Genomic DNA, 21949 nt, shown 5'->3' with positions numbered 1-21949 from the left:
GGGGGTTGTGAGCGAGTCCTCGGCTTTCCCAAGATCTGTCCGCCGATTCCTGGTAGCCCCCGACTTCCTGATGCGTTCATCCCCGGTTTCCGCACCGGTAGCCAGGCGTTCCCTAAAGTGGAAGGGGACTAGTCCCATCCGCCCACCCCGCCCTGAGTTTTCCAGGTAATGTCTCGAGGGTCCAATTACCTTAAATTCCCATTAATACTCTAGCGAAGCCAGAAGCATTCTCAGCCTCAGTAAAGTCCCGGTAAGATTCCAGCATTCCTCGGTATCTTCCAAGGAGCCGGGCGCTCTCATACTGGAACGACCCCAGGGACGTGCACACCAGCTCCCGGTCTCCCCGGTAATAGTTCTGTGTTCCTCAGAAGTTCTCAGTATTTCTCACGGTCCCCGGTAATCCCAGCGTCCCCAGCAATGGCGCCAGCATCGAGTCCCAGCGATGCCCCGCACCGGCAGAGACCCTATAACTTTATTACGTTGCAGTAAACCTCCAGCATCAGCCGTAACATCTTGGGAGCCCACTCGCTCGGAGAGTCCCAGGACCCTTCCAAGACCTCGGCATCCTCCAGGACCCCCCCACGCGCCCCAGCCCCTGGGTCTTCCCCGGGGCAGGCTTGAGCCAGAAGCCAGGCATCTTCCCCGACCCCTTAGCTATGGCTCTAGTTTTCGCGGGGAGTCCGGATTGATTAATCCCGTAGGGTAGAGGCTGGCGTGAAGGAGCCGTGCCCTTCGGGAACCCGTGCGCTGGTTGCTGATAGTGGGTGCCCCGCGGCGGCCCTTTGGCCCTAGGGTGGGGGTTGGACAGGTAGAGCGGCTGGGCGGCCCAGGTGAAGAGAGACAGGCGGGACCCGGAGACACGCCTCGCTCCCTAGCCCTGCCCGGAGGTCAACTTGCCCCACCCTGGGCTCCGCGGCGTCCCTCTAGCTCTCCCCCGCCCAAGCTGCGGGTACGGAGGGGCAGGGCTTGTGGCAGGGGAGGGGCGGGCCCAGAGTGACGGGTTCCTCCTGCGTCTTGATTCCCAGGACTCTGGGCTACCAAACCTGTCGACCAGCCAGAAACAGCTGATGGAGGCCCCTCTGCAAGCAGGAATGGTAAAGCTCTGAGGTTGCGAGGCTCCGCGGGGACTACAACTCCCGACGTGCTCAGCGCGTATCTTCGCAGTCCCGCAAGAACTGGGCTGTGTCTGTTCTGGCGGAACTATATTTCCCGGCGTGCACCGCGCGCGGACGGCGGAGCCGCCGGGAAGAGTGGCGCCGCCTCCTACCCCCGCCCTGGGGGGGAGTCGCGCTGTCCCATTCTGCAGATGGAGACACAGAGGACTGGGGCCGCTGTGAACTTCTCGGGTGTGGACGTAGCGCAATGGGATGGGGTCCAGGACGTCCTGGCCCCCGGGGAGGGCTCGGTGGGGCGGGTATGCGATGCGCAGCCAGTGCCATTCGTCCCGCAGGTGCTGGGCGTGATGATCGGGGCCGGAGTCGCCGTGTTCGTCACCGCCGTGCTCATCCTCCTGATAGCGCGGAGGCTTCGAGTGCCGAGTGAGGACCCCGAGGGCCCCTCTGGGGAGGCTGCGTTGTGGGGAGCTGAGATGCCGGGTTCCGGAGGCAGCAGGGATTGGACTTGCTAGGGTCTGCACGCCGTGTCCCCATCTCTGGCCGCGCGGAGTCTGCGCAGAGCTCAGAGCGCCCCTCTCCCCTGATCCTAGAAACCCCAGCCCCGGATGGCCCGCGGTATCGATTCCGGAAGAGGGACAAAGTGCTTTTCTATGGCCGGAAGATTATGCGGAAGGTGAGTCTAGGACCAACAGGCTCCCACTGACCACACAGAAGCCCTGCCCTTTACTTGGTTACAACTGTTGTAAACCCCTCCTCCTTGGTTAAGGACGTGCGCATCTGAAACCCCTCTTCCCCAGGGTCTGAACTAGCAGCTGACCTGCTCTTCCCCTTGATTATGCTAGGTGTCACAGTCCACTTCCTCCCTGGTGGACACCTCCGTCTCCACCACCTCCAGGCCTCGCATGAAGAAGAAACTCAAGATGCTGAACATTGCCAAGAAGTAAGGCTGTGCCGAGTACACCTGGCCCTGGGGCTCCCTCGGGGGCCATTTGAGTGATCAACCCATGTATCTCGAGTTTCTTTCTACCCGGTGGCCTGTCTTGGGAGTCTTCCACCTCACACCAGACAGGCTGCCCCCCTAGGGGCTATCTCAGAGACGGTCCCCTACCAGTGACGCCCCCCCCCCCTCCCCAGAGGTTATCTGTGAGCTGTTTGCTCTTCAGTCAATATCTCTGACACCTTGTGGGGGTCTATATCTGGGGTTTCTATGCAAGCTATTTCATGGGTCTCCTCACAGGAGGGGTGCACATTGGGGTTATCTCAGGTGTTTCTGTGACCAGCTGGAAGAGCTACCTGTAGCCTCTGTTCTCCCGGGGTTATCTTAGCAGCCTTGCTACATCAGAGAACATCTCTCCACGTCACCTACCTTGGAGTTCTCCCCACACTAAGGAGGCCATGGCAGGGATTGTGTTCCCTGGGACTTATCTCAAGAGTCTTCTGCACGAGAAACATAGGAAGGACGTCACAGGGTGCCTGTCCTTCGCGAAGGACGCCCTCGGGGTCTCTGAGGAAGGCTCTTCCAGGGATCTTTTTAAGTTGGGAGCTGGCTCGGGGGTCTCCTAACAGCATGGAGTCCACTTCATGAGATAGGAAGGGCTGTCCATGGCCAACATGTCCTATCACATGACTTCCTGTGACTTGAGAGGGCTGTCTCTAGTTCTCCATGATCGGACACTGTATCTCGAGTCTCTCCACATCTCAGCGTCTGCACACCCTTGAAAAGCTGCCCTGAGGTTGTCCTGACCATCAGAGGGCTAGCGCAGGAATCTGGGACCTGGGGAAGGGCTCGCCCAAAGGCCTCCCTGGTCAGATGAGGCGCTCTATCTGGATTTCTCTGTATCATGGAGTTTAAGTCAGGGAATTGCTCATGCTAGAGGGTCTGTCTCAAGTATCTTGGGAGCAGTGTGGGGGCTGTCACAGCAGTAACCGACTTGCGGGGAAGGGCTCTCCCAGGTCTGTGAAGAGCAAAGAGGCTGTACCTGGATTCTCCACGTGTCAGGAGCGCCGTGTCAGGGTCCTCTGAGGCCGGGGAGGAAGGATTAGCTCAGGGACCTTATAAAGAACAGAGCGGCTGTATCTGAAGTCTCCTCACATACTGGAGGTTCCGCCAGGGGCCTGCCTACACTAGAAAGGCCATCTCAGGAGTCTGGTCTGTGATCGCTGGAAGAACTATGTCAGGGGTCCCAGGACGAACAGGTGTTCCTTCTAGAGTCTGCCCGTGTCTTAGAAGCTATGTCAGGGGTCTAACTAGACCAGTGGTTCTCAACCTTTCTAGTGCCGCGACCCTTTAATACAGTTCCTCATGTTGTGGTGACCCCCAACCATAAAATTATTTTCGTTGCTACTTCATAACTGTAATTTTGCTACTGTTACGAATCGTAACGTAAATATCTGTGTTTTCCGATGGTCTTAGGCGACCCTGCTAGCGGTTCTCAACCTGTGGGTCGCGACACACAGATATTTACATTACGATTCATAGCGGTAGCAAAATTACAGTTATGAAGTAGCAACGAAAATAATTTTATGGTTGGGGGTCACCACAACATGAGGAACTGTATTAAAGGGTCCCGGCATTAGAAAGATTCAGAACCACTGAACTAGAGGGTCATTTCAGAGGCCTATGACTAGAGGAGGGGTGATCTCAGGGTTTTTCTGTATGGGACCAGACAGTAAACATCTTAGGCTGTGCAGGCTACATACAGCTCTGCTATAACTTTATAATTCAACTCTGTTGTAGCATGAAAATAGCCACAGACAGCATGGACATGAATGAGTGAATGTACCTATGTGCCACTAAAACTTTATGTGCAAAAAAGAAATGGGGGGCCTGATTTGGCCAGACTTTGCGGATCCCTGTTCTGTGTGACTCAGGAGCAAGGGTGTATGGGGATCTCAGGTCTGCCCGTGCCTGCTCCCTGCTCCCCCCCCCATGCCTCTCTCCTCCCACCAGGATCCTCCGCATCCAGAAAGAGACTCCCACACTGCAGCGGAAGGAGCCCCCGCCTGCCGTGCTGGAGGCTGACCTGACCGAGGGCGACCTGGCCAACTCCCACCTGCCCTCCGAGGTGCTCTACATGCTGAAGAACGTCCGGTCAGTGTCGGAGCGCAGGCTGGGGCTGCAGAGCTGGGTGCTGATCTGACCTGCGTTCCCCCTCCCCCTCCCCCATCCAACAGGGTGCTGGGCCACTTCGAGAAGCCGCTCTTTCTGGAGCTGTGCCGGCACATGATCTTCCAGCGGCTCAGCCAGGGGGACTACGTCTTCCGGCCAGGCCAGCCAGACGCCAGCATCTATGTGGTGCAGGACGGGCTGCTGGAGCTCTGCCTGCCAGGGCCGGTAAGTGGGCTGCCCGCAGGGGGGCTGCAGGGAGACAGGCGGCGATGCAGTGGCCACGGGACAGGCACTGCTGTTGGCCATGGGGCTGGTGGTCTTTTGAGATGTGCAGGCCGGAGTTGGGAGCAGATGCCCAAGGGTATCTGGGTGGTCAGTGGTTGCAGTTAGCTATGGGCAAGAAACGGGTGCTGGTCAGAAGGTTCCGTGGGGCCAGAGCTCGGGGCATCAGTGGTCACGGTGGGTGAGTGTGAGGGCCAGTGGTGTGGTTGGCGATAGATGCGGGTTGGCAGCCCTGGTCACTGCCCTGACTCCCACCCCGTGTGTGACAGGACGGGAAGGAGTGTGTGGTGAAGGAAGTAGGCCCCGGGGACAGTGTCAACAGCCTCCTGAGCATCCTGGATGTCATCACTGTGAGTGGTCAGTTTGGGGTGGCAAGGCGGCTGGGGTTCAACGCCACACCCAGGGGACTGGGTTGGAGGCCCCGGTCTCTGCCGTGTCCCTGATGCTGCTGGTGGTTCCTCAAGGCACTGGAGTTCGGAAGAGCTGGGGGAGCAGTGAGGACTCTCAGCCGCTGACCTTGATTCTCCTCATGTCCCTGCACCCCCAGGGTCACCAGCACCCCCATCGTACAGTGTCTGCCCGCGCAGCCCGAGACTCCACTGTGCTGCGGCTGCCGGTGGAGGCCTTCTCGGCAGTTTTCACCAAGTACCCGGAGAGCCTGGTGCGGGTGGTGCAGGTCAGCGGGCCTTCCGCCACCCTCATCACCTCACCCGTGGGCTGGGACCCAGCAGTCCCGCAAGCTGTGCTGTTCGCCCTGAGCAGCCAGACCCCTGTGCTGCCCTACTCTTCCCATTAGCTGTCTTGACCCATCTCCCCAGGCTCCTGCCTCCTCATTGGGGGTTCCTCCCTGGCACCTCTGGCTCTGCTCTCTCCTCAGTGCCCCCAACCTTGGTCTTGGCTCCACCCAGCCTCCTCCCCATTTGTGGCCCCACCCCTTTAATGCTTCCTCTCAACTTTCTTTGGCCCCTCTGCTGACTGACGTGCTTCCTGCCCTGTCCCTCTTCTGGCTCCGCCCCTGCTGACCACGCCCCTGCAGATCATCATGGTGAGGCTGCAGCGAGTCACCTTCCTGGCCCTCCACAACTACCTGGGTCTGACCAATGAGCTCTTCAGCCACGTGAGTCACTCAGAGAGGTGGGGGGGGCGGGGAGGGAGGGGTGGAAGTGTGGAGCGGCACATGCCTCCCAGGATTTGCCATAACGGTGCTCTCTGCCCCCAGGAGATCCAACCCCTGCGCCTCTTCCCCAGCCCCGGCCTCCCAGCTCGCACCAGCCCCGTTCGAGGCTCCAAGCGTGTTGTCAGCACCTCGGCAACTGAGGAGCCTCGGGAGGCCCCTGGCCGGCCACCTGACCCCACCGGGGCCCCTCTGCCTGGACCTGCAGGTACCTGAGATGACCCATGTTGGAGCTCCATGGTCTCTTAGCTAGGTACCCAGATCTGACTCCTGGCCGGTCCCCCAGGGATCTGTGGCCTCAGCTCTGTAGACCAAGCATGTCAAACTCGTGGCCTGCGGGCCGCATGCCTCGTTTATTTGGCCCGTGTTAGCCTTTGAGTTTGACGTGCTTGCTGTAGACCCATTGGGAGTACCTTTCCTAGTCTCCTAGTCCCCAGGGACTCTGAGGTGACCGCTCCCCAGGCCCCCTTCAGTTCCCCACCCCCAGTGGTAGGAGCCTGAACTCGTGTCTCCCTCAGGGGACCTGGTGAAGCCCACATCCCTGGAAGCCCCCTCGGCCCCCCTGCTGAGCCGCTGTATCTCCATGCCAGTGGACATCTCAGGTCTGGGGCCTTGGGCCGGGAGGGGGAGGCATCGAACTTCCGGGTTGGAATGCAGGCTGGCCAGTCCTTCTTTTCCTTATCTGTCCAACGGAAACCCGGGCAGCACTTTCTGCTGACGTTTTCATGGGTGCTCATTGGAATGATGCCCTCCCGGCTGTGGTGAGGGTCCGAGGAGTGCAGTCATTGGTTAGCCACGTCTGCACGGGTTGGCAGTGCCACATGGGCACTGCTTGCATAGACTGCAGTTGTGGTCAGTCTTGTCTCCGTTGCTTTTATTGTCCCCTGCCCACTGCAGGCTTGCAGGGAGGTCCCCGCTCGGACTTCGACATGGCGTATGAACGTGGCCGGATTTCCGTGTCTCTGCAAGAAGAGTCTTCAGTGGGGCCCCAGGTAGTCCCTGTTCGGGTAAGGCCCTGCCCTCTGCCCTTCCCCTGGTGGAGGCCCCTGCGGAGGAAAGTTGGGTGGGAGCAGGGAGGTCACAGGCCCTGCCCCATGTAGACTCCCACTCAGGAGCCCCGGGAGCAGCCGGCAGGTGCCTGCGAGTACAGCTACTGTGAGGATGAGTCAGCCACCGGCGGCTGCCCCTTCGGGCCCTACCAGGGCCGCCAGACCAGTAGCATCTTCGAGGCGGCAAAGCGGGAGCTGGCCAAGCTGATGCGGATTGAGGTGGGTGGCCTGGCCCAGGGGCTGGGGGACTAGGTGGAGGGTGTGGGGAGGCCTGGCTGGACCAGTCTCAACCTCCCTCCCTCCTTAGGACCCCTCCCTCCTGAACAGCCGAGTCTTGCTACATCATGCCAAAGCCGGCACCATCATTGCCCGCCAGGGGGACCAGGTGAGGCTGACCCCTGACCTTTAAACGTACAACTGTGACCTGAGACCTCTCTGATCTCTGATCCTTGCTCTTTGACCCTACTTGTAGAACTCTTAGTCTATGATTGCCAGTCCCTGACCCTCGGATCCTACCTCTGACCCCCAGCTCACGCACCCCTTATCCTCTGGACCAAGCATGTCAAACTTGCGGCCCGTGGGCAGCATGCCTCATTTATTTGGCCCGTGTTAGCCTTTGAGTTTGACATGCTTGGTCTGGACCAATCCGTCTTTGACCTCCCACACTTTTTGCTAAGACCCCAGCCCCTAGATCTGTTACCTGCTTTGGCCTTTCCCGCAACCTGTTTTCTGAGCTTTTGATTCTGTAATACACCCTGCTGTTCGGGCCCCCTGCTGGGATGGGCACTTGATAAATGTGTACAAACTGGAATCAGGACCCAGAGGCCATGAACTGGCCCCAGGAGCTGGACTTCAGTGCCTGCTGGTAGCACCGGGAGGTTTGAAAACTGCCCCATGAATGCCTCCAGTCTCCATTTGGGGACACTGAGGCCGTGATCTCCTATCAGGAAGCACAGGGGAAGAGGATTTCTGGAGGGAGGGGCTCGATTGAAAATCCGGACTCTGGCCAGATTCCCTGTGTGACCTTGGGCAAGTCATCTAGGAAGTTCTCTGCTTCCTCCTCGGTGGAATGGAAGTAGTTGCAGTAACTGCCACCAGCATTAAAGAGGAAGTAGTCTGAGCTGCCTAAGGTTTTCAAGGGTGACAAGCCCAGGGAAGGGTGTGGAGCGGCAGCTCAGGGGTGACACAGAGGGCAGCGTGGCACAGGTACTGAGACTGACGCACTGCTTGGGGTGGAGTGTGGGGCGCCTGGCCTGTGGCCGGCTGATTCAGCTGTCGTCTCAAGCTGCTCACTGCAGGGGTGGCTCCCTTCTGCAGAGGGCGTTGGTGATACTTTTGCCAGCTGTTTGTGGTTTTGGGGAATGAGCTGACAAAGGGTGGTCCTACCATGGCTCCTGCAGGGGCCCTTGGGCCCTTATCTGGGAGACCCTGTTGGGCTCCATGCCGCCGTGGATACTAACGGATCGCTGGCCTGCGGCCACTCGGGGTCTCGGGGTCTGCCCAGCTTGGTTAGGGATGTGACTGTGCTGTTGCTCTCTCTGAAACTTCACGCTGATGGTTTTCCTCCTGGGAGGATTTTGCCCTCAGCAGACATTTGGTAATGTAGAGACGTTTTTCATTGACTTGGGAGGGTGCTACTGGCATCTAATGGTTAGAGGCCAGGGATGCCAGAACACACAGGACAGCCCCCCACAACAGAATTATCCAGCCTAAAATGTCAGTAATGCCAAGGCTGAGAAACTGCTTTCCACAAATATTTCCCCGAGTGTGTTTCATGAAACACCTGTACCACCAGGGATCCGTGGCCAAATAGGTTTGGGGAATGCTGGCTGCTTTATCTCTTCGTGGAAGTTTCCACTGAACAACATTGGCATATTCAAGGCTCTGAGGAGTCCTGCAGTAGAGAAACGTGCTTCCCGACCTGATGGCAAACGGCAGCCTAATATTAGTAACTTCCACTCATATCCCAGACCCAGCCTAGAAAGTCTGTCTTCGGAGGTCCCAGCACATGTGTGTATCTCCGGGGGCTGTGCCCCTCCCAGGGGTCCTTGCAGTGTTTTGGTGCTCGCTGGAGCTTTGTGAGGTGCCAGACAGGTTGCTCTGGCGGATGAAGCAGAAATCTTTCCATATCTGTGCAGTTTCACTTCCTTGTTTATAAAAGGTTGGGGAAGGGAGGTGTCTGGATAGGCAGGCTAACCAGAGAGGGAGGAGAGGGCGCCTGTTTGGACTGGGTGTTTGCTGTGTCTCAGGCCCAGGCCGTGTAGCAGCTGCAGAGGAGGAAAGCCAGGCCTCTGCCCGCGAAGCCCACAGTTCTGATGGACATTCCATTCAAAGGGTGCGAGAGCCCATGTGCTTGGTGCACAGACAGGAGCTGTTCTCGGCTCTGCAGACCCTGGCTCAGGCGGGGCAGCCTCTGAGGAAGTGACCTGAGCTAAGAAGGAACGGTGGGAGGGATTTAAGTGTAATGGGAGGAAAGAGCATTCTAGGCAGAGGGGACAGCTTGTGCCAGTTACTTCCCGTGGTGAGAAGTAATGCGTCGTTTCTAGAAAACTAGGACGTCAACAGGCATGGCAGGGAACAAGGGAACAGGGAACAGAGGGGATTTTTTCTTTTCGGTGATAGTTTTATTGAGATATAATTCACATACTATGCAGTCTGCCCATTTAAAGAGTGTGCTTCAGTGGTTTTTAGTATAGTCAGAGTTGCACAATCCATTTTAGAACATTTTTGTCACCTTGAAAAGAAATCCCATTCACTTTAGCTATCAGTCTCCTGCCTCCTGACCCACCCCACCCCATGCCCTAAACAACTCTAGTCTTATTTCTACATGGTTGCCTGTCTGGACATTTCATATAAATGGAACCACGTGCTCTGTGGCCTTTTGTGTTTGGCTTCCAACTGAGCATCATGTTTTCAAGGCTCAATCCTGTTGAAGCACGTGTTAGTGCTTCACTCCTTTGTATGTCCGAATAATACTTTATTGGGTGGATATTCAGCCCTTTGCTGATCCATTCATCTGTTGATGTACATCTGGGTTATTTTCTACCTTTTGGCTATTTTTTAAAATTATTTACAGAGAGGAAGGGAGAGGGATAGAGAGTTAGAAACATCGATCAGCTGCCTCCTGCACACTCCCCACTGAGTATGTGCCCGCAACCAAGGTACATGCCCTTGACCGGAATTGAACCTGGGACCCTTGAGTCTGTAGGCTGATGCTCTATCCACTGAGCCAAACCGATTAAGGCTACCTGTTGGCTATTATGCATAATGCTGCTATGAACATTGACACACAAGTTTCCATGTGGACATACATTTCATTTCTGTTGGGTAGATACCTAGGAGTCAAACTGCTGGGTCATATGGCAACTCTGCTTTTAACCCTCTGAGCACCCTCTTCCAGTGGGTGCACCGTTACACCCTGCCCACCAGCAGTGTGTGAGCTTCTGGTTTCTCCACGTTCTCTTGAACATTTTTTGATCCTAGCTCTCCTAGTGAGTGTGAAGTGGCATCTCATTTTGGTTTTGGTTTGCATTTCCCTAATGAGTCATGATCTTTTCATGTGCTTATATTTCTTGGAGAGGTGTCTATTCAGATCCTTTGTCCATTTTTAAATTGGGTTATTTGTTTTATTATTGAGATATAAGAATTCTGTATATATTCTGAATTCAAAACCCTTAGCAGGCAATATGACTTGCAAATATGTTCTCCCATACTGTGACTTGTCCATTTACTTTCTTGGTAGTGTCCTTTGAAGTTCAAAAGTTTTGATTGATTTTGTTGATTATGCAACAAGAATCCACTATCAAATTCAAGGTCATGAAGATAGACCCCTGTATTTTCTTTGAAGAGTTTTATAGTTTTAATTCTTACATTCATATTTTTAATCCATTTTAATATGGTGTAAGGTGAAGATCCAACTTTATTCTTCCATGTGGCTATCCAATTGCCCAGATGAGCAAAGAGGATTTAAGCCACACCCCCTAGGTAGCCAATCCTTGCAGCCTCTTGCTGGCTGTGTTGGAAAGAATTCATGGGCCATAATCTGGGCTTAAGAGTTTAAGAGTTTGGTGATCCATTAGCAATGTCTGCCCTGGGTGCTGAATAATATGCTGCTCAGCTGAGCTATGCAAAGTCTTCACTCCCTCCTCCGCTTCCTTTGGAGTGCATTGACCTGAGTTGGGGGTGCAAGTGTTGGCCCTGTGCCCATCTCCTGGTGCCTGCCCGTAGGATGTGAGCCTGCACTTTGTGCTCTGGGGCTGCCTGCACGTCTACCAGCGCATGATCGACAAGGCTGAGGACGTGTGCCTGTTCATCGCACAGCCAGGCGAGCTGGTTGGGCAGCTGGCTGTGCTCACGGGGGAGCCCCTCATCTTCACGCTGAGAGCCCAGCGCGACTGCACTTTCCTGCGGATCTCCAAGTGCGACTTCTATGAGTACGACTGGGCCCCATGTTGGGGGGACTGGCCCTTAGGGGCCCTGACTCCCTTCTGCCATGGGAGAGGCCACCCCTCTGAAGAGGGGAGCTTTGGGCCCTTCCAACCCCACCTCCAGGCCGTCACCCATCCTGCCCACTCGCTCAGGGCAGTTCCAGGACACCCCCAGCCCATGCGTCCCTGTCCTTCGTCTACACTGCAGGATCATGCGCGCACAGCCCAGTGTGGTGCTGAGTGCCGCGCACACGGTGGCTGCGAGGATGTCACCCTTTGTGCGCCAGATGGACTTTGCCATCGACTGGACAGCCGTGGAGGCTGGACGAGCGCTGTACAGGTGCAGGTCCCGCCCCCGCCCCCACCTCGCCGCTCAGCCCTGCCTCAGACCTGGCTGGATCCTGTGTGACGCACACCCCACCCCAGACAGGGCGACCGCTCGGACTGCACCTACATCGTGCTCAATGGGCGGCTGCGCAGCGTCATCCAGCGTGGCAGTGGCAAGAAGGAGCTGGTGGGCGAGTACGGCCGCGGGGATCTTGTCGGAGTGGTGAGCGCGGCCACACCCTCTGACCTCTGACCTCTGCCAGGCCAGTTTCTCTCCCCGCCCCCAACATGCACACCATCTCGGGTCCTCTGACCGGGTGGTGAACACCTGTGACCTCGCAGTCCGTTTCTCCCAGCGCCTTTCCGTGGGCGGGGGTGGGGGAACCTCATCCGGATGCTGACGGACCTGCCCCCAGACCTCTCCCATCAGACCCTCTCCCGGCCCTAAGGGGTAGCGAGGCGTGGTTCCTTCCACCCCCGTCGGGGGACACTGAGTAGAGCGGCACTGCCTCCTCGGCCTCCCCTCACCGGTTCTGCCCATTCGGAGCCTCCTGGCCCCAGCACCTCCGGTCATGCACGTGGTCCCCCAGGTGGAAGCGCTGACGCGGCAGCCGCGCGCCACCACGGTGCACGCGGTGCGCGACACCGAGCTGGCCAAACTCCCCGAGGGCACCCTGGGCCACATCAAACGGCGGTACCCGCAGGTGCGACTCCGTGGGGTGTGGGCTGGCTTCCCAAAGGGCGGCAGGCGGGGCGGCCCGGAGGGGGCGGGCCCTAACGTTTGGAAGTGGGTGAGTGGAGGCGGGACTCTTGGAAGTGAGGCGCGGGAACGCGAGGGGAAGGTGGGCTCGCACTGCGGCCCCTCCAGTCCCGCTGGACCGCCCATCTCAACGCCCCAGGTCGTGACCCGCCTCATTCACCTGCTGAGCCAGAAAATTCTGGGGAATTTGCAGCAGCTGCAAGGACCGTTCCCAGGTGAGATCCGGCAGGTGCCCAGATGCTGGGGGGATGTAGTCGGCACTTGGGACTTGCTGGGAGAGAGAGCCCTGACCCAGGGCATGCTGGGAAACCAAGTCCAGCTCCGCTCCGGCCCATGCTGTCGGGAGGGAGTTAGGCGCCTGGGCTGGCCGGGAACGGAGTTCCACTCCGGGCGACTTGCTTATGGAATCTAAAAATGTCACTCTGTTGAGGGGGCAGTTTTAGGGGTGAGCTTCGTTCCAGGCGGCAGGACTTGACTGAAGGATGGAGAACAGGGTATGCTGGGAAATGGAGTTCCTGGGGTGGTGTTTGGCCCCCCGGGGCGTGTTGAGATGGGGCCTCTGAAGTTACCTGCACGCCGGGAGGTGTGATTTCCATGAACTAGGGAGCCCTGGGAAATGGAGTTGGATGTGAGTTGTGTGTAAATATGGGACTGAGACTGGCAACCTCTTTGCCTCCCTTTTACCCCGGGGGCTTCTGCCCCGTCAGCCTTGACTCCTGGCTCCCGGGGTGGCGGCAGTGGTGAGCAGTGGCCAAGAAGCGCCTCATGCCCACGGTCAGGTGCCCCCTCCCCCACAGCCCTGAATTGTGTAGACAAATGCTCGAGCCATCCTTGGCGTGATCCTTGGGCAGCCTTGGGACTAGGGACGCTAAGATTTTGGGCTTCCAGGAGCCTCTCTGTTGATGCTCTACAGAAAAGGCATTTTTGCTCTGGCCAGTTTGCTCAGCGGTTAGAGCACCGGTCCCCAACTTGCAGTTCAATCCCCTGCCCCCGTCAGGAGGAGCGCAGGAGGCAACCAACCTCTCTCTCTCTCTCTCTCTCTCTCTCTCTCTCTCTCTCTCTCTCTTTCTCTCTCACCGATGTTTCTCTCTTCTCTCTCTCGTTCTCCCTCCCTCCCACACCCTCTCTTCTACTCTCTCTAAAAATCAATGGAATAAATACCTTCAGTCCTCCAGTGAGGGAAAAGCAAAAAAGAAAAGGCATATTCCAGTGAGCACCTAGTGTGTGCTGGGCACTATGCCCGGCATGGGGTGGGGAGTGCACAGCAGGCCCTAGAGGGGTTTACAGCCGCAGGCAAAACATCAGACACGTACTGTGCAGACAGCACAAGAGGGTCTTGATTGGGGGGGACTAGCTTTTCAGAGGACAGCAGCTGAGACTTGATAAATGAGATGGGCCGGGCGTTGAAGGAGCTTTGAAGGTCCTGCACGCAGGGTTCGGTGGTTTTGAAACTTGGAGGAGGACAGTGAGTGATGGGGAGAAACGGCAGGGCAAGTCGCACAGGGGCTGGGGCCCTGGGAAGGCATTTGAGGCTGCTCAGAGCGTGTGGGAAGCGGCTGGAGGCAGAGAGAGGCTCCGCAGCCCTGGCGGCCAGGGGAGTGTGAGGGTGTTCGTGGGGACGCTGGGAAGCGTTGATGGGCCAAAGGTGTATTTGTTTCTGCTTAGTTTTGTGTTCAAGTCTCTTCAGCGGACAGAGGCACCCGAGCCAGCATGGGGCAGGCACCGATGGGTGCATGCAGGCACTGTGGGTGCCATTGAGGACATTAGAGCCAAAATTGAAGGTTGGATGGCCGAGTCCTGTCACGTGTGGCCCAGGATCTTCACTGTGGTCTCACAGAGCCTCAGCTGCGGGACATGGGGCAGAGGAGGAGGAGGAGGGTCTCCCTCTCCGGACGCGGCTCACAGCAGATTTCACCCTTTGGGGTCTCAGCAGGCTCGGGACTGGGTGTCCCCCCTCACTCGGAACTCACCAACCCAGCCAGCAACCTGGCCACGGTGGCAGTCCTGCCTGTGTGCGCCGAGGTGCCCATGGTGGCCTTCACCCTGGAGCTGCAGCATGCTCTGCAAGCCATCGGTCAGTCGGGTGCGGGGCGGGGCGCGTGTGGGTGGGCACTGGCCATGAGTGGAGGTGCCCAGCGGGCCCGTGGGGGGGGGGCAGAACGGGGCCACCGGAGTGGGTGGGGGTATTCTGTTCTGGGAGAGCCCCAGCTGTTGACCTGGGTTCCTAACCTCTCTTCCTTACCATCCTCAGGCCCGACACTGCTCCTCAACAGTGACATCATCCGGGCACGCCTGGGCGCCTCCGCACTGGACAGGTGTGTGTGGGGTGCAGGGGGTGGGGTCTGAGGGATGAACCTGAGTGTGGGATCCTTTCAGGTGCAGTTTCAGATCGAGGCTGTGGGCTGAGGGGCACGCTCCCACCTATCTAGTTAGTGGAACGAATCCGCCCCTGGAGGGGTGCGTGTGGGAGCCTAGGTGTCTAAGTCCCTCCCCCGGCAGTGGAGTTGGGGTGGTCTCTGACCAGCCCCAGGATGATTCTCCCCACCCCCCCACCCCCACCCCAGCATCCAAGAGTTTCGGCTGTCCGGATGGCTGGCCCAGCAGGAGGACACCCACCGCATTGTGCTCTACCAGACAGACTCCTCGCTGACTCCCTGGACCGTGCGCTGCCTGCGCCAGGCTGACTGCATCCTCATCGTGGGCCTGGGCGACCAGGAGCCCACGCTTGGCCAGGTCTGGAGACCACCCACAGGGACCCCACTCCCGGCCCGTCCCCTCCCCACCAGTACTTGCACCAGTGCCACAGGCACCCTCGCTGTGGGGCTAGGCTAAATCTTAGGGACCCGAGTCATTGGTGGAGGAGGAAACGGCTGGTGATTGGTGACGCCGCCCTCCGCTCTCCTGCAGCTGGAGCAGATGCTGGAGAACACGGCGGTGCGAGCCCTCAAGCAGCTGGTCCTGCTGCACCGGGAGGAGGGCCCGGGCCCCACGCGCACCGTGGAGTGGCTCAACATGCGCAGCTGGTGCTCGGGACACCTGCACCTGCGCTGTCCCCGCCGCCTCTTCTCGCGTCGCAGTCCTGCCAAGCTGGTGAGGGCGGATCCAAAGAAAAGGCCCCTCTTCAGACTTAGCTGGGGAGGGGCTGTGGGGGCGTGGCTTAGGGGCCTGCAGACCTGCGGAGATCCAGATGCTCCCTCCTACACCCCCATTCTTACGGGCCGTCTCTGTTCTCATCCCAGCATGAACTGTATGAGAAGGTGTTCTCCAGGCGCGTGGACCGGCACAGCGATTTCTCCCGCCTGGCGCGGGTGCTCACCGGCAACACCATCGCCCTGGTGCTGGGTGGGGGCGGAGCCAGGTGAGGGGGTGGGGCCAGCGCTGGCAGGGGCGGTGCCCGAGGGGTGGGGCTTACTGGGGTGAGATCCCATAGGGGTGGGGCCGGCACCTTGTTCCTGGCCAGTGAGGGAGTTGGAGAAGGGACTCTCCTGGGGGTGCAGCCAAAGGGGTTCCCAGCGGGTCACCAGGGCTCCTCTTCCTTGCAGGGGCTGCTCACACATTGGGGTGCTGAAGGCATTAGAAGAGGCGGGGGTCCCTGTCGACCTAGTGGGCGGCACTTCCATCGGCTCCTTCATTGGGGCCCTGTATGCCGAAGAGCGAAGCGCCAGCCGAACTAAGCAGCGGGCCCGCGAGTGGGCCAAGGTGTGTGTGGGGGGCCTCCCCATCCCAGAAGCACCCTAAAGCATGATCCATGGGAGCGTCTGGGTTTCTCCCGACCTGCTCCTGATTTAGTTTGTGGACACTTAACGGAATACCTTCAGGACTTTGGATGACCCCCATCACATTTGGCTAGTGACCTCAGCCCCCATCCCCAGCTTGAGCAATCAGCATTCTTAGTGACCACTTGGTAGTGACCCCAAGTGATTCCTGTTTCACCCCAGCTGCCCCCCTTGCCCCTAGAGCATGACTTCCGTGCTGGAGCCCATGCTGGACCTCACATACCCTGCCACGTCCATGTTCACGGGGTCAGCCTTCAACCGCAGCATCCACCGCGTCTTCCAGGACAAGCAGATTGAGGTGCGCCCTCTCCCACCCCTGCTCTGTCCCCGCCCCGTCCGCAGGGGTCCCCTCTTCTCCCAACCTCGGTCCTTGTCCTCATAGGACCTGTGGCTGCCATACTTCAACGTGACCACGGACATCACTGCCTCGGCCATGCGTGTGCACAAAGACGGTGGGTGCCCCGGCCGGCCCCCCGGCATCTGTGGCCACGTGGGGAGGGGGCAGGCAGGGCAGCCAAGTGTCTGGGACACTGTTAACACGAGTGACCGTCCGTCCTGACCTGATTGCCAGCACTAACCATCACCCACTAATGCCCCAGAGGTCCCAGGTATGTCTGTCCTCAGGGTGGGGACCGGGAAACAGTCAGGCACCTCACCCCCTCACGCCATCCCTGCAGGCTGCGTGTGGCGCTACGTCCGGGCCAGTGCCTCCTACTGCCCCTACCTGCCCCCGCTCTGCGACCCCAAGGACGGGCACCTGCTGGTGGACGGGTGCTACGTCAACAACGTGCCAGGTCAGCGAGCCCACCGGGCTGGCCGGGCCTCTGAGCGTGTCTGAGAGTGTCTGTGCGTGTCTGTGTCTGTGTGTCCCACTGGGCAGGCTCCCTATGGCGATACGTGCGTGCCAGCATGACGCTCTCGGGCTACCTGCCCCCGCTCTGCGACCCCAAGGACGGGCACCTCCTCATGGACGGCGGCTACATCAACAACCTGCCAGGCAAGTGGCTGCCCGCTCGCTCATGTGCACACACATGCACACCGGCAAATAGTGAGCGAGTGGGCCCGTGCACAGGCATACACGCAGACAGGCGCCCAGGAGGACATGTGTGCAAGCAGGCCTGCGCAGGGCACTGGACACACACACACACTTAGGTGCACAAGCAGATATGGGGATGAGCGGAGGACAGGAATGTGCAGGTGGAAAGTGTACCCGTATGTAAGATGCAGATGAATGCACACAGACATGTACACACAGCACCAGACATGGGATAGAACGGGACATCTTTACTACATCTGCTCACGTGCACATTGTCATAGATGCGCAGAAGGCAGGTAGGGTACTCATGTGCACAAGGTTAGGTGCATGTGCATGGATAAAAACACACGCATTAATGAAATTGGGTACATGTCCTCAACGCCAGTCTATCCACACTCACCTTCATGCTTTCTAAGACGTGCGTAAGTGTGCACACTGAGGTAGGCGGGGCACCTGTGAGACCAAGCCAAGTGTCCTTTCACACCCTCTGACTTGTGTGCAGATAAGAGGCAGGCCGTTTGCAATTTAAAATTTTACATGCCCGGACGCATACATACACAAGTACACACCTTCCCTGGCTGCGCACACACACTTGCAATCCTGTACGCCAGGGCTTGTCAAACTCTGCCCTGAAGGTCCAATCCGGCCCCTGCCTGATTTTGTCAATAAAATTTTATTGACACACAATCACACCCAGTCATTTACTCATTGTCTGTGGCTGCTTTCTTGCCATAATAGCATATTGAGTAGTTGTGACACAGACCATGTGGCCTGCAAAGCTGAAATTATTTTCTTGCTGGCCGCTTCCAGAAAAAAATTGCCAACTCTTGTGTAGGTGCTCTGTACACACACCTGCACTAACATCACCACACACCTTCACGTGTGTATAAACCCGTGGGTGGGTAGGCATACTTGGACGCACAAGGAAACAGACGTTGATCTAGGTACATGATGACTTAAATGAATACAGACATGCCCAGGGATGTGTACAGGGATGTAGGCATGCCCAGAGTGTGTGTGTTCACAGAGACACATGGACAGGAGATGCACACAGACAACAGGGACACATGCCATGGGCATGCACAGAGATGCATGGCCATGGGCATGCGTACTCAGACATACAAACCAGCTCGTGAGGGACACATGGAGAGTCTGACAGAGACTCGTTTTTCTGGGCTGAGTGTGGTTATAGGAGCCTGTCCCTATCCCCCCAGGTTTCCCCAGACCCACTCAGGGACCCTCAGTGGGCCACATGGGCCCACGGACACACCACCCTCCCTGCTGGGCCCTCCCCCGTCACCTCCGCTGTTCTGCTTTCCTGTTCCTGGCTCTCTGCCCCTGGTCACAGCCCGAGTCTCTCTTCTTCCATTTCTCTAACTCTGATCTCTTTCTCCTCCCCAAATCTCCTGCTAATTCTGCTTCCCTGCATTGCTCTCTGTGGCCCGTCTCCTGCGTCTTTACTTCTTGCATCTCTGTCTCCAGGTGTCCTTATGGCTCTGTCGCTACATCACTCTCCTCCCACTTCCCTGTCCTGCCTCTTCCCCAGCAATTTTGTCCCTCTGTCTCCAGCCCCTACATCCCTCTGGCGTGGTTCCTCACTTCTAAAAGCTCCGACATCTGACCCTGTCTCCTCCCCATCATGGGCATCACTTTCCATGCCATTTGCATGCCAACATGCTGTTTGCATGGGTTGTTTTGCGTGACATTGCATGATGGTGTCTGTGGGACTGGGTTGAACTTTTCTGCTCTGGGCCCTGGTGGGGAGCCACCCGCTGACCCGCTGGCCCCACAGCGGACATCGCCCGCAGCATGGGTGCCAAGACAGTCATTGCCATTGACGTCGGGAGCCAGGACGAGACCGACCTCAGCACCTACGGGGACAGCCTGTCTGGCTGGTGGCTGCTGTGGAAGCGGCTGAACCCGTGGACGGATAAGATCAAGGTTCCGGACATGGCTGAGATCCAGTCCCGCCTGGCCTACGTGTCCTGCGTACGCCAGCTGGAGGTTGTCAAGTCCAGCTCCTACTGCGAGTACCTGCGCCCCCCCATCGACTGCTTCAAGACCATGGACTTCGGGAAGTTCGACCAGATCTACGTGAGTGGGTGGGAGTGGCCTGGGTCAGTGCGGGGCTGGCAGAGCTGAACGCCCAGAGCCACACGCGGGGAAGGGGTCTAGGACTCCCTTCCGAAATGGGAACTGTGGGGAATAGAACAGTCATCAGTTAGTGATGTCTGTGTGGACGTGGCCATGGAACATGCTGCCCACGTGCTGTGTATGAACTAAGCTTCTTATGTGCCGGCGGCACTACCTGAAGCACTGTGTAGAGATTTCTGCGTTGGTGGGCCTGGGAACAGTGATCAACTAGTAATGTCTGCCAAGGCAAGCGAGGGAAGGAGCAGTGTGTGTGTCATGCGCCACTGGCCCTGAGAAATGTGCCATAGCCCGTGCCACTGCCCAGAGACCTGAGTGGAAAATGGCTGATGCTCTTCCCGGGCCGATGGGAAAGTGTGCCCTGGTGAGTTAGCGGTGTCTGTGTGCGAATGGGAGCTGGCAATACCCACACATGTACTGCGTATTTGGAGAACTTGAAATAAGGTTGCCACCACCATCTCAATTCATGTGGTTCTTGGCCCACTGCATGGGGATGCATGGGAAAGATCATGAAATGATGGGTTGGTAATGTCTGGCAGGGGCACAGGATGGGGGACATGGGCCAAGGGTGCTACATATGGCTGACTCCAAAATAGGGTTAGCCTCAAATGCTAGGGCCCCCAAAGCAGCAGGCTTTTGAGGGGCCAGGCCAGGGGCAGGCAACGTGGGACTAAGCAGAGAGGACCAGGCGGGGAACATCTGGGGGAGTCGCAGCATGGATGGCCCCAGTCCCCTCCCTTCCTGCAGGATGTGGGCTACCAGTACGGGAAGGCTGTGTTTGGGGGCTGGAGCCGGGGCGACGTCATTGAGAAGATGCTCACAGACCGGCGGTCTGCTGACCTTATCGAGAGCCGCCGTGCAGACGTAAGCGGGGACTCCCCCGGCCCCTCGGGGTCTCCCAAACCTCAGGTGACCCCAGATCTCCCTGGGTTTCTCTGAGCTCCCCGACCAGAGAACGCTCCTCAGGATGTGTCCCCAAGGCACAGTCCCCCGACACCCAGGACGCCACGGAGCCTCTGAGACCCTCACCCAGGTCACCCACAGGTGCTGGCCTTCCCCAGTTCTGGCTTCACGGACTTGGCGGAGATCGTGTCCCGGATCGAGCCCCCCACCACCTATGTTTCTGATGGCTGTGCTGATGGTGAGGGCGCCTCCAGGCGGGGCGAGGCCCGGGGTCAGTGGGATGCGGCTGGAAATGCCAGCCCCGCCCATGTCCCCTCACTGGCACGCTGCTCCCCGGATTCTAGGGGAAGAGTCAGACTGCCTGACGGAGTATGAGGAGGACGCAGGACCTGACTGCTCACGGGACGAGGGGGGCTCTCCCGAGGGCGCCAGCCCCAGCACCGCCTCTGAGATGGTGAGAGTGAGCTGCCGGGCCCCCGGCCGATGACACGGCGGGTTGTGCTGAGTGACCTGTCCCGGGCCCGTTGTGTGTGACGTGGGGCTCCTGTTCCGCAGGAGGAGGACAAGTCGGTTCTCAGGCACCGGCGCTGCCTGCCACAGGACGCCGCCAGCTCGCCTGCAGACACCTGAGGACCACGGGGGCCCCCGGAGCTGGGCTGCGGGGCCCTGAGGGGGCCGCTCCCCCACTTCCTGCTGCTGTGCCTGTGACCTCTGGTCTCCCGGGACCTCCGGGGCCCACACACTGGATTGCTGCCCCTCCAAGAGGGCGGCGCTACACTGATGACCTTGAACAGTCATTCCCAATAAACCTTCTATTCTCGGAGGAGGGCCCATGTCATTCTTTGGGTTCAGGGGGATCTCACCCCACCTTCCATGCTTAGGACGGCAGGGCTGGAGCTTGCCACAGTGACCCATGCACCCAGCCTCAGGCTGAGCTCCATGAGCTGTGCGTGCCATCCCAGAATCCACCTGGAGTCCCACTGCTGACCACGGGCCTCCAGATGCTACATGCCCGCCCCGGGGGTCCCAGATGTCCTGGGTGCCTGTCCTGACACCACTCATTCTCCCGCCCCTGGGCTGGTCATACTGTGTGCAGGTACTCCAAGTTTTCTGTGTGTTCCTATCATGTGCACTGCTGAGCCTGGTTCCTGAGAGACACGCCATGTGCATGCACATGCACACATACAGGTACACACAGGCACAGGGTTCAATGACTTTATTCTGTTTCCCAGGCATTGTCCCTACTGTGTGCTCAGCTGAGGTCACACAGAATGAGCCATCCCTACTGTGCACTCTTGCCCACTGTCCTGGCATGTTGGGTAAGAGCTAAAGAGTGTGGAGCCAAACTGCCTTATGTGAAACCCAGTCTGGCCTCTTAAAACTTGGGGCCTCAGTTGCTCCTTCGTGAGGTGGGGGTGCTCATAGCATCTGCCTCATCAGGCGTTTCTACTACTGACTCTCCTGCCAGCAGGGTTGTATTGAAGGGGATAAGGCTGGAGGCCAGAGATGAGGGAGAGATGAAGAGGCCTAAATTAGGGAGTGGACGTGTGGACGGTGAGGAGAGACAATGCCCAAGAAACATCTACACTAATAAAAGAGAAACATGCAAATTGATCATCACTCGGCTATGCCCACCAACCAATCAGGAGGGAATATGCAAATTAGAAGGACAAAGATGGAGGCCGCCCAGGTGCTCCAGGCGTGGAGTGGCTCTGAGAGGGAGGGGAGGTGGGGGCAAAGGGATCTACAGGAGCGGCACTCTGGCCGCAGCGAAGACGAAGACTGCAGACTCTGGCCTGAGCGAAGGCCTGGATCCCGGGTGCCGGAGGAAAACCAGTGC

The 21949-nt window shown here is 58.3% G+C and overlaps 1 protein-coding gene across 13 annotated transcripts; it reads left to right on the top strand.

The window, feature by feature from the left end:
• Positions 1 to 933: 933 nt before the first annotated feature.
• On the top strand, positions 934 to 20926 carry PNPLA6 (patatin like domain 6, lysophospholipase; the record flags this gene model as incomplete). 13 transcript variants are annotated; one of them, XM_079773174.1, is made up of 33 exons in its annotated part: positions 934 to 1094; positions 1451 to 1538; positions 1706 to 1788; positions 1958 to 2055; positions 4066 to 4206; positions 4290 to 4449; positions 4776 to 4856; positions 5054 to 5182; positions 5543 to 5623; positions 5726 to 5888; positions 6199 to 6282; positions 6578 to 6687; positions 6793 to 6948; positions 7037 to 7114; positions 10957 to 11162; positions 11365 to 11496; positions 11583 to 11706; positions 12074 to 12187; positions 12383 to 12458; positions 14177 to 14317; positions 14495 to 14558; positions 14808 to 14976; positions 15151 to 15333; positions 15483 to 15601; positions 15786 to 15942; positions 16201 to 16317; positions 16402 to 16471; positions 16697 to 16813; positions 18848 to 19149; positions 19954 to 20070; positions 20251 to 20347; positions 20454 to 20563; positions 20665 to 20926. In XM_079773174.1, the coding sequence occupies 33 exons, from the start codon at positions 1068 to 1070 to the stop codon at positions 20737 to 20739; spliced, it is 3969 nt and encodes a 1322-aa protein (XP_079629300.1). In that variant the 3' UTR covers positions 20740 to 20926. The 13 variants fall into 13 exon arrangements, with proteins under 13 accessions (XP_079629300.1, XP_079629299.1, XP_079629309.1 ...); XM_079773173.1 differs by lacking the exon at positions 16697 to 16813 and adding an exon at positions 16900 to 17016 and having other exon boundaries at positions 939 to 1094; XM_079773183.1 differs by lacking the exon at positions 16697 to 16813 and adding an exon at positions 16900 to 17016 and having other exon boundaries at positions 939 to 1094; positions 6781 to 6948; positions 14174 to 14317.
• Between the last annotated feature and the right edge of the window lie 1023 nt (positions 20927 to 21949).

The sequence above is a fragment of the Cnephaeus nilssonii genome, assembly GCF_951640355.1.
Source record: "Cnephaeus nilssonii genome assembly, chromosome: 5".
NCBI lineage: Eukaryota > Metazoa > Chordata > Mammalia > Chiroptera > Vespertilionidae > Cnephaeus > Cnephaeus nilssonii.
This window is presented reverse-complemented; position numbering and strand designations above follow the sequence as displayed.